The 12,937-nt window shown below is 43.2% G+C and overlaps 1 protein-coding gene across 5 annotated transcripts in view; it reads left to right on the top strand.

Annotated features, from left to right (window-relative positions):
• Window positions 1-12,937, top strand: part of LOC130293614 (cornifelin homolog) — a 56,914-nt gene that overhangs the window by 35,064 nt on the left and 8,913 nt on the right. For 4 of the 5 annotated variants that reach the window (XM_056542495.1, XM_056542498.1, XM_056542497.1 and 1 more), the window contains one exon: window positions 9,529-9,649. In XM_056542495.1, coding sequence (XP_056398470.1) covers window positions 9,529-9,649 — 121 coding nt within the window. Of the gene's footprint in view, window positions 1-1,916; window positions 2,006-9,528; window positions 9,650-12,937 lie in introns of those variants that run through there. The other variant, XM_056542496.1, reaches the window with a different exon arrangement.

Genomic DNA, 12,937 nt, shown 5'->3' with positions numbered 1-12,937 from the left:
CACTTATGGGATATACTGTATATATAATGTGAGGGGTCGACTCACTTATGGGATATACTGTATATATAATGTGAGGGGTGGACTCACTTATGGGATATACTGTATATATAATGTGAGGGGTGGAGTCACTTATGGGATATACTGTATATATAATGTGAGGGGTGGACTCACTTATGGGATATACTGTATATATAATGTGAGGGGTGGACTCACTTATGGGATATACTGTATATATAATGTGAGGGGTGGACTCACTTATGGGATATACTGTATATATAATGTGAGGGGTGGAGTCACTTATGGGAGATACTGTATATATAATGTGAGGGGTGGAATCACTTATGGGATATACTGTATATATAATGTGAGGGGTGGAGTCACTTATGGGATATACTGTATATAATGTGAGGGGTGGACTCACTTATGGGATATACTGTATATAATGTGAGGGGTGGAGTCACTTATGGGAGATACTGTATATATAATGTGAGGGGTGGACTCACTTATGGGATATACTGTATATAATGTGAGGGGTGGACTCACTTATGGGATATACTGTATATAATGTGAGGGGTGGACTCACTTATGGGATATACTGTATATATAATGTGAGGGGTGGAGTCACTTATGGGATATACGGTATATATAATGTGAGGGGTGGAATCACTTATGGGATATACTGTATATAATGTGAGGGGTGGACTCACTTATGGGATATACTGTATATATAATGTGAGGGGTGGAGTCACTTATGGGATATACTGTATATATAATGTGAGGGGTGGAATCACTTATGGGATATACTGTATATATAATGTGAGGGGTGGAGTCACTTATGGGATATACTGTATATATAATGTGAGGGGTGGAGTCACTTATGGGAGATACTGTATATATAATGTGAGGGGTGGAGTCACTTATGGGATATACTGTATATAATGTGAGGGGTGGACTCACTTATGGGATATACTGTATATAATGTGAGGGGTGGAGTCACTTATGGGAGATACTGTATATATAATGTGAGGGGTGGAGTCACTTATGGGATATACTGTATATATAATGTGAGGGGTGGAGTCACTTATGGGATATACTGTATATATAATGTGAGGGGTGGACTCACTTATGGGATATACTGTATATAATGTGAGGGGTGGAGTCACTTATGGGAGATACTGTATATATAATGTGAGGGGTGGAGTCACTTATGGGATATACTGTATATATAATGTGAGGGGTGGAGTCACTTATGGGATATACTGTATATATAATGTGAGGGGTGGAGTCACTTATGGGAGATACTGTATATATAATGTGAGGGGTGGAGTCACTTATGGGATATACTGTATATATAATGTGAGGGGTGGACTCACTTATGGGATATACTGTATATATAATGTGAGGGGTGGACTCACTTATGGGATATACTGTATATATAATGTGAGGGGTGGAGTCACTTATGGGATATACTGTATATATAATGTGAGGGGTGGACTCACTTATGGGATATACTGTATATATAATGTGAGGGGTGGACTCACTTATGGGATATACTGTATATATAATGTGAGGGGTGGACTCACTTATGGGATATACTGTATATATAATGTGAGGGGTGGACTCACTTATGGGATATACTGTATATGAAAAAAATAAATCACTGCCCAACATCCCTCTTCTTTGTCGAGTAGAAATACAAGCAGTGAAGGTTTCATTTAACATCTTCAAACAAGGTTAAAAAAAAATAATCAATGGTATGGGGAGGGGGGTGGTACAGAGAGATAGAAAACAGATGCTGAGTGTTGAGTAGGGGGTCTGTAAAGGGGCTGGAGCGGGGAGTAGACATGAGTGAGGGGGCTGGCAACTTCACAACTAATGCATCTTGGCTTGGAATTCCTCCCAGATGTTATTGAGTGGTTCCCTATAGCAGTACCAAGGCTGATACATTCCTCTGAATTCTTAGAAAGCATCTTTACCTGGAGACATGTCCGTACCGGCACAACAAGTAAGTAATAGCCTTATGGGCAAATCTTAGCTCCACTGTTCTGTCTGTTTATATATATATATATATATATATATATATATATATATATACATACAGGGCTCAAGTCCTGCAGGAACCCATGGGAACTGAGTTCCTGCACTTTTTCCACAGCAGGAATCCTGCAGGACCAGCACTTGATTGGGGATCTTGGGTGAGATCCCACACTTTTTTCCCCCAGGACATGACCCCTATATATATATATATATATATATATATATATATATATATATATATATATACAGGGACGTGCATAGGTTGACTAGAAAGGGGGCTTGAGCCCCTGCCCTTCACATGTTCCTCCTATTTTCCTATTTTCCTTTTTTTTTTTAGTTCAGTCCCTACCCCCAAAATGTCTGTGCACGTCCCTGTGTGTGTATATATATATATATATGTATTAGAAATCACAGTAGAAATGAACATATCATCTGGTGGGTAGGAGACTCCCTTAGCTTAGGGCAGTGTTTCCCAACCAAGGTGTCTCCAGCTGTAGCAATACTACAACTCCCAGCATGCTCGGACAGCCGAAGGCTGTCCGTGCATGCTGGGAGTTGTAGTTTTGCTACAGCTGGAGGAACCCTGGTTTGGAAACACTGGCTTAAGGTGACCATTTGGTGGTCCTGCTCTTGGAAACCTACTATCGTTTACATACAATGGATCTAGCTTGTTTTTTATTTTTTTTTATATATATATTTTTTTTTTTTTTTTTTTTTACTCGATTCTACTCAACATTTATTATTCATATTGAACTTTGCACGTCTGATGATAGACAGGTTTTTTTTATTTATTTATTTAAATTTTTTTTTTTTTTTTTACTAGATTCTACTCAACATTTTTGATTCATATTGAACTTGGCTCGTCTGATGATAGGCAGTTTTTTTTTTAATTTTATGTTTTTTTTTTTACTAGATTCTACTCTACATTTTTTATTTCTAATGTACTTTGCGCGTCTGATGATAGGCAGTTTTTTTTTTTATTTTTATGTTTTTTTTTGTTTTTTTTACTAGATTCTACTCTACATTTTTTATTTCTAATGTACTTTGCGCGTCTGATGATAGGCAGTTTTTTTTTTTATTTTTATGTTTTTTTTTTGTTTTTTTTACTAGATTCTACTCTACATTTTTTATTTCTATTGAACTTTGCGCGTCTGATGATAGGCAGTTTTTTTTTTTATTTTTATGTTTTTTTTATTTTTATTTTTTACTAGATTCTACTCTACATTTTTTATTTATATTGAACTTTTGCGCGTCTGATGATAGGCAGGTTTTATCCCCATGGTCTTGGTGTGGTTTCCTCCAAGCATTTTCATATCATCTCCGATTCCCTTACTCACTGATAGATGCTTCCGTAAAATTGACCACTGTGTGTAGGGAAAGAGATAGGTAGATCCACAGGGGAAATAGGCTGACGAGAAATGGAGAATTTGCTGGGCTGGAAAATATTTTGTCGCCATAGAAGTATAGGGCAACAATGAGTCCCCCTGGGTCTGGGATGTACAGAGGAAGGAAAGTGATCTCCAGGGAAGCTTTGCCACGGTCAATGGAATGTGGAGATTACGGGAAACCAAGAGGAAGATGTTGTTGTTGCATCCACTTCACTTGGGTGGGGTGAGGGGGGATGTGCAATCGAATACCCACCCCATTCACCACCCCGTTAACCCCATTTCCTTTGAAATGTCGCCTATACCACTCAATGCTGTATACATCTTGTACACGAATTGTATTATATTTACCGTATGTTTATTATTTTAAAGACTTTTATTTGTGCCAAGGATATTATCATGATGGAACAACCTCATGCATCCTTTTACTCTCTCTTTGTCTCTGTCTCTCAATTCAGCAATATTATAAAATAGTAGATATGTTTTAACGCACCCGAACGATACTGATCCTGAATCACAACCGGTGTTGTACTCAAGAGCTGCATTCACAATTCTGCTGTTTTTATTTTGAACACATTGTCAGACATGCCCTTGAAGCGGTACTCCGCCCCTAGACATCTTATTCCCTACTCAGACAACTTATCCCCCTTTCTGATCGCAGGGGTCCTGCCGGCGGGGACGCCCGTGAGCTCCATGCTGCACCCGGCGTTCGTTTAGAGCTGGAGGCTCGTGATGTTACGGCCGCACCCTGCTCGGGATGTCATGCCCACAACCCCTCAATGTGAGTCTATGGGAGGGGGGGAGTGACGGCCGTCACGCTCCCCTCCCATGGACTTGCATTGAGGGGGCATGTCCGTGACATCACAAGTGGAGCGTGACTGTGACGTCGCGAGCCTCCGCCCTACATCGCCACTTGTCCGGCACGAAGCAAAATTCGCTCCGTGCACCAGATGTCTGTGGTGCCGCAGCTGAGATCATGGGGCTCCCAAGCAGCGGGACCCCTGCGATCAGACATCTTATCCCCTACCCATAGACTTGCATCGAGAAGGTGTGACCGCGACATCATCAATGGGGCACGGCTGTGACAGCTCTAAATGAACACCAGGTGCAATACAGAAATCGCGGGAGTCCCCACTGGCAGAACCCCCGCGATTTCCGTTCCACACCCAGCGTTCGTTTAGAGCGTAGGGTGCAGCGCTGGAGGCTCGTGACATCATGGCCGCGCACCATTCATGATCTCACGGCCACACCCCCTATATGCGAGTCTCCCATAGACTTGCATTGAGGGGGCATGGCCATGGCGTCACGGTCACGCCCTGCTTGGGAAGTCACAGCTTGTGACATCAGAGCCTCCACCCTGCATCGCCAGTCATCCGGCACGGAGCAAAGTTTGCTCCGTGCACCGGATGTCTGGGGTGCCACAGCCAAGATCGCGGGGGTCCCAAGCGGTGGGACCCCCACGATCAGACATCTTTCCTATCCTTTGGATCGGGGATAAGATGTCTAGGGGCGCATTACCCCTTTAAGCAACTCTTTAGCTATGGTGTCACCAATTGTAACCACTGAAGGTCGATCATTTCTGCTCTGGCAGAGATTCCAATGTTTACAAGCGGCAGTAAGGGGATTTTATGGTAGGACCCTAATTTTGTCCATCAGTCATTGACCATCTTCAAGGACTTCATCCAATGTCATTTTCTTTCGACATGTTCTTAAAATACATTCTATTTTTGTTGATGGAGACAAGGGCAATGTCCTCAACTGGCAGGTGGTAAATCCATAGTATTAATAGTAATAGTTCAGCTCTGGAGGCTCAATTATTAGTATGGGGTTTCAAGGGTCTCTAGAGGGGACACTTCTTTTGGCCATTCTGCTGAGAGAGGCAGCCATTCCCAGCCTGTTGACTCCCGCAGTATTTTTAGAAGTAGCTTGTGCGGTGATACAACTGGTTTATTGTGAATTCCTTCCTGCACCGTAAATGTTCACTGGTCATTAGATGTTACCCATATGTCATAGATCATTGAATAGTTCCTTTGTTGATCATGGACTGTTAAGTTCTGCTCTAAAGCTTCGTGTGGAGATGTCCCTCGGGCAGCTATGGTGAAACATTATGGTCGTGTTGTAAAAATTGTTCACATGTCCAAAAATGGGCCGAATGGAAATGGGTGGACATTCCGCAAATTTTTTTTGGATTCGCCAGTTCTAGGACCGCTCAGAAATGCACCATTTATTTATTCATAGATAACAATGAATGGTTCAATGTTTCTGCGGACACCGGAATCTGGATTTCTGTGGCAGAAACAGTGCAGCAGAATCCCATTGAAATGACTGCCCGTTTCACACTAAATGGAATAAAGCGGTAATGAATCCACTAAACACAACCCGACTACATTTGTTTTTCTCTATCACTTATCATTGGGAAACCTCTTTAATTTAGAAAAGCAATGGGGAAGGGGAATGTCCATTGTGAGAACACAAGTCAGGGAACCATTTTTTTAGATATCTAAAGGACCTCAGTGAATTGGGTCATTGTCTCCAATAATTACCCTGCTCGCGGTTTCCCTTTGAATGCCCCAGGCTGAATTATTGGGAAGACATTCCACCAGCTCCATGTCATTTCTGCACGATACGTCTCTAATCCTTTCACTATTACCAGGCAATAGCATGAACAGGAATCACTGAGATTTTGTATTTATACAGTAGAATTTAGCATTCTAGGAGCCAGAAACCTGTTCTGACAAGTAGACAAAATGGGGATCAGATGACAGGTCACAGACTTTATTTCTGCCAGATTCTGCCGGGAGCCCCATTACTCCAGGTTCACATAAAGAGACAGTGTGGGTGGTATGGAAGGTTTCCTGCCTCTTGTTCAATCGCATTCTGTTTTTATGATCACAGCCAAGTATGGTATGAGATATATTAATACAGTGGACCCTCAAGTTACAACAAGAATTGGTTCCAGGACGACCATTGTATGTTGAGACCATTGTATGTTGAGACCATAACTCGATGAAAATCTGGTTATTGGTTCTGAAGCCCCAAAATGTCATCCAAAAATAGGAAAAAGTGAGGATTAAAGAAAAATAAGTAGATATCTAATATAGATAAAAGTAAGAAAGATCTGCTGGGAACTGTAATCACTGTCTATGTAGAGGACTAGTGATGAGCGGCATTTTCGCAAAATTCGCATATTCAATATATTTGCGGTTATATTCAAATTGCGAATATTCGCGCTCAACACTATAGAGGACAGGAGCTTCTTCAGGGTCCTGTACACAACATTGAGTGTCCCCCAAAAAAGTAACATGGAGCTGCCCTAACTTAATGTCTAAATGAGCAGCTAACCCTGACACAGGTAAACAGTACAGAACATGTAGTACCTCCCTGTACTGTAGGGGGCACTACCAGACACCAGTCAGTGCATGCACTTCAGTAATACAGGAGTTTTACCAGTGAATGCCCATTCTGATTGGTCGGTTCTTCTGGCCATTGACACGTTTCACAGACCTGGACTGTCCGTAGAATTGTATGGTGAGTCTGGTTTTAAGTTACAATGGTCCAAAAAAGACCGGAAATATTGTATCCTGAGGCCATTGTAAGTTAAAGGGGTACTCCGCTGCTCAGCATTTGGAACAAATTGTTCCGAACGCTTAGATACGGCGTCGGGAGCTTGTGACGTCATAGCCCCCTCAATGCAAATCTATGGGTGTGTGTTTGTGTTTTAAACTTTTTTTTTTCTTTTTTTTTTTATCTTTTTAGGTAGTACTACTACTCCCAGCATGGAACAGACTGATCCATGATGGCAGTAGTAGTACCTGTACTAATAGACAGATCATCCCGGGTGTCACCATGTGATCATCCTTTATATTGCAGAGATGCGGAGCAGCTCTATACAGCGCTCGCATCTCTGCACTATACTCCGGCCGGCCAGTGATGTGAATAGAATTCACATCACTCATTCATATTTTCCGGCCAGAGTGGTGATTGGCCGGATGGTGGCAGCCAATCCCCGCTCTCAGAGGGAAATATGAATCAGTGATGTGAATTTCTATTCACATCACTGGCCAGCCGGAGTATAGTGCAGAGATGCAGAGGGCAGGAGAAAGTCGCTCCATCTCAGAAGGATGAAGGACGATTGCAGCGGGTGTTAGGAGTGAAACCCGCTGTGATCTGTCTATTAATGCAGGTACTACAGCTCCCAGCATGGAGCAGCTAATATCTGGCCACAGTGTTTTTTCATTGAAAAAAAAACGCTATGGGGCCGTTTTGGCATTTTCTGGGGGCAAAACGCACAAAGAACACAAGTCGAAACTTAGCCTTATTCCCACTACAGCAGTATCCCCAGCCTGTGTTTCTGTTGCAGCCACAAGGCTGTCAGGTCATGCTGGGGATTGCAGTGTTGCAACAGCTGGTAACCACTGCCCTATAGTTAGGCCTGCTGGGAGCCACTGCCTTATAGTTAGGCCTGCTGGGAACCACTGCACTATCGTTAGGCCTGCTGGGAACCACTGCCCTATAGTTAGGCCTGCTGGGAACCACTGCACTATAGTTAGGCCTGCTGGGAGCCACTGCCCTATAGGTAGGCCTGCTGGGAACCACTGCACTATAGTTAGGCCTGCTGGGAACCACTGCACTATAGTTAGGCCTGCTGGGAGCCACTGCCCTATAGTTAGGCCTGCTGGGAACCACTGCCCTATAGTTAGGCCTGCTGGGAACCACTGCACTATAGTTAGGCCTGCTGGGAGCCACTGCCCTATAGTTAGGCCTGCTGGGAACATCTGCACTATCGTTAGGCCTGCTGGGAACAACTGCACTATCGTTAGGCCTGCTGGGAACAACTGCACTATCTTTAGACCTGCTGGGAACCACTGCCCTATAGTTAGGCCTGCTGGGAACCACTGCACTATAGTTAGGCCTTCTGGGAACCACTGCCCTATAGTTAGGCCTGCAGGGAACCACTGCCCTATAGTTAGGCCTGCTGGGAACCACTGCACTATAGTTAGGCCTGCTGGGAACCACTGCCTTATAGTTAGGCCTGCTGGGAACCACTGCCCTATAGTTAGGCCTGCTGGGAACCACTGCCCTATAGTTAGGCCTGCTGGGAACCACTGCCCTATAGTTAGGCCTGCTGGGAACCACTGCCCTATAGTTAGGCCTGCTGGGAACCACTGCCCTATAGTTAGGCCTACTGGGAACCACTGCCCTATAGTTAGGCCTGCTGGGAACCACTGCCCTATAGTTAGGCCTACTGGGAACCACTGCCCTATAGTTAGGCCTGCTGGGAACCACTGCCCTATAGTTAGGCCTGCTGGGAACCACTGCCCTATAGTTAGGCCTGCTGGGAACCACTGCCCTATAGTTAGGCCTACTGGGAACCACTGCCCTAGAGTTAGGCCTGCTGGGAACCACTGCCCTAGAGTTAGGCCTGCTGGGAACCACTTCCCTAGAGTTAGGCCTGCTGGGAACCACTGCCCTAGAGTTAGGCCGGCTGGGAACCACTGCCCTATAGTTAGGCCTGCTGGGAACCACTGCCCTAGAGTTAGGCCGGCTGGGAACCACTGCCCTATAGTTAGGCCTGCTGGGAACCACTGCCCTATAGTTAGGCCTGCTGGGAACCACTGCCCTATAGTTAGGCCTGCTGGGAACCACTGCCCTATAGTTAGGCCTGCTGGGAACCACTGCCCTATAGTTAGGCCTGCTGGGAACAACTGCCCTATAGTTAGTCCCCCTACTACTCGAACAATAGCCAATATAAGTATGGGTGTTTTACTTATACTATAGCTATACAAAAAAGGGTTACTCAGTCCTCAGCATAACCACTCAAAAAAGACTGTACCATGGATGAGTAGTCCAGTGGTACAGTCTTTTTTGAGTGGTTATGCTGAGGACTGAGTAACCCTTTTTTGTATAACTTTTCTCTTCGCTGATTCTCTTTTGGGTGTGAGAATATCTCAGTTAACCTCGCATATTTTTTCTGTGAGCTGCACTCATGTATTTTACATATTATACTATAGCTACTTTGCATTTCTGGATATACTGTATATTCAATGCACTATTTTTACTCCATTATTGAGAACATCCAATTTACCTTGACATCATGTTTTCGCAGATCCCAATGGCTTACCCAGTCACTGCACAACCTCAAGTGGTGCAAGTATTCACCAATTCCAACCCTTTGGCCAGTCAGTGGACTTCAGATGTCATGGACTGTTTTAAGGATATACCAGTCTGTAAGTATGGACATCCAATGGACCAACCTCTTTAGCACGTTGACTTTCATAAAACAATAAAAATATAGCTGCAAGCAGCAATACAGGGGCATAGCCGGGGTATAGCACACGATTACTGTGACCCCTGATGGTGGAGAATGGGATCGTGGACATGTGTGCTTATATTCACATTGTTCTTACCATTATTTTAAGAGAATAATGGGCGATCCAATATCCAATCCAATGGCAGCCAAACCATGTGATCCATGGTGGTACAGAAAGTGATCACGAACATGCGTGCTAATTTTCACATTGTTATGACCAGCAATTTCAAAGAAAACTATGTTTGCAGAATATTGTGCTATCCAATATGGCCGCCAAATCTTGTGATCCATGTGGTACAGCGTGGGATCACGAACATGTCTGCCAATTTTCACATTGTTTTTATGAATAATTTAGGAGAAAACTATGTATACAGAATATTGCGCAATCCAATATGGCGGCCAAACCATGTGATCCATGGTGGTATAGAAAGGGATCAGGAACATATGTGCTAATTTTAACATTGCCATGACCAGCAGTCTCAGAAAAAACTATGTTTGCAGAATATTGCGCAATCCAATATGGCCGCCAAATCTGGTGATCAATTGGGGTACAGAAAGTGGTTGTGAACACGTGTGCAAATTTTTGCACTGTTCTGACAAGTCATTTTATAGAACATTGTGTTTGCAGAATATTGCGCAATCCAATATGGCCGCCATATTATGTGATCACATGTGGTATTGAACGTGATTACGAACATGTGTGCTAATTTTCGCATTGTTCTTACCAGTAATTTAAAGGGGTACTCTGGCGCTAAGACATCTTATCCCCTATCCAAAGGATAGGGGATAAGATGCCTGATCGCGGGGGTCCTGCCGCTGGGGACCCCCGTGATCTTGCACGCTGCACCCCATTGTTCACTCCGGGTCTGATTACTGTCGATCATGGGGCCGGAGCATAGTGACATCAAGGCTCTGCCCCGTGTGATGTCACGCTCCGCCCCCTCAATGCAAGCCTAAGGGAGGGGGCGTGACAGCTGTCACGCCCCCTCCCATAGGCTTGCATTGAGGGGGCGGAGCCTTGACGTCACAACGCTCCGGCCCCGTGTTCGACAGTAATCAGACCCGGAGCGAACACGCTATGGGGACTGATTTTAACGGGGTGCGGCGTGCAAGATCACGGGGGTCCCCAGCGGCGGGACCCCCGCGATCTGGCATCTTATCCCCTATCTTTTGGATAGGGGATAAGATGTCTAAGCGCCGGAGTACCCCTTTAAGAGAAAACGATGTATGCAGCATATTGCGCAATCCAATATGGCCGCCAAATCTGGTGATCAATTGTGGTACAAAAGTGAGTACTCTACCCCTGTGCAAAGAAGCATATTTTTAGATGAACAATCTACATATTACACACATTTAAAAAAGTTACATATTATTAATAATGCTATCTAAATCTTATTGGCGAACGGTGGCCATATTGAATATGCAAATTAATCAGCTTTAACAACCTTGGTGCAGGAGGTAACCATGAACATGCCTGCCAAATTATAAGTTATTCTAACTAATGGTTTCAGAAAAGAAGATGTTTGCAGAATGTTGCGCAATCCAATATGGCTGACAAATATGGTGGGCAATAGTGGGTCAGAAAGTGATCACGAACATGTGCGCTAATCTTCACCCTGCTCTGAACATTAATTATAAAGAAAATTGTGTTTGCAGAATATTACACAATCCAATATAGAAACATAGAAGGTGTCGGCAGATAAGAACCATTTGGCCCATCTAGTCTGCCCAATAATCTGAATCATAACCATAGTCCCTGGCCCTATCTTATATGAAGGATAGCCTTATGCTTATCCCTATCTTATATGAAGGATAGCCTTATGCCTATCTCTATCTTATATGAAGGATAGCCTTATGCCTATCTCTATCTTATATGAAGGATAACCTTATGCCTATGTCTATCTTATATGAAGGATAGCCTTATGCCTATCTCTATCTTATATGAAGGATAACCTTATGCCTATCTCTATCTTATATGAAGGATGGCCTTATACCTATCCCTATCTTATATGAAGGATAGCCTTATGCCTATCTCTATCTTATATCAAGGATAACCTTATGCCTATCTCTATCTTATATGAAGGATAGCCTTATGCTTATCCCTATCTTATATGAAGGATAGCCTTATACCTATCTCTATCTTATATGAAGGATAGCCTTATACCTATCTCTATCTTATATGAAGGATAGCCTTATGCTTATGCCTATCTTATATGAAGGATAGCCTTATGCCTATCTCTATCTTATATGAAGGATAGCCTTATGCTTATCCCTATCTTATATGAAGGATAGCCTTATGCCTATCTCTCTCTTATATGAAGGATAGCCTTATGCTTATCCCTATCTTATATGAAGGATAGCCTTATACCTATCTCTATCTTATATGAAGGATAGCCTTATGCTTATCCCTATCTTATATGAAGGATAGCCTTATGCCTATCTCTATCTTATATGAAGGATAGCCTTATGTCTATCCCAATCTTATATGAAGGATAGTCTTATACCTATCCCTATCTTATATGAAGGATAGCCTTATGCCTATCCCTATCTTATATGAAGGATAGTCTGATGCCTATCTCTATCTTATATGAAGGATAGCCTTATACCTATCCCTACCTTATATGAAGGATAGCCTCATGCCTATCCCTATCTTATATGAAGTATAGCCTCATGCCTATCCCTATCTTATATGAAGGATAGCCTCATGCCTATCCCTATCTTATATGAAGGATAGTCTTATGCTTATCCCATGCATGCTTAAACTCCTTCAGTGTATTTGCAGCGACCACTTCTGCAGGAAGGATATTCCATGCATCCACTACTCTCTCAGTAAAGTAATACTAACACTAACTACTGATATTACTGCAGAAACCTTTCCCCTCTAATATAAAACTATGTCCACTTGTTGTAGTTTTTCTTCTTTTAAATCTCCTCTCCTCCTTTACCGTGTTGATTCTCTTTATGTAGATAAAAGTCTCTATCATATCCCCTCTGTCTCTTCTTTCTTCTGTACATGTTAAGGTCCTTTAACCTTTCCTGGTAAGTTTTATCCTGCAATCCATGTACTAGTTTAGTATCTTCTCTGAATTCTCTCCAATGTATCTATATCCTTCTGGAGATACGGTCTCCAGTACTGCGCACAATACTCCAAGTGAGGTCTCATCAGTGTTCTGTACAGTGGCATGAACACTTACCTCTCTACTGC

The sequence above is a fragment of the Hyla sarda genome, chromosome 10 (genome assembly GCF_029499605.1).
Source record: "Hyla sarda isolate aHylSar1 chromosome 10, aHylSar1.hap1, whole genome shotgun sequence".
Lineage (NCBI taxonomy): Eukaryota > Metazoa > Chordata > Amphibia > Anura > Hylidae > Hyla > Hyla sarda.
Note: the sequence above shows the minus strand (reverse complement) of the source record. Positions and strands in the feature narration are given on the sequence as shown.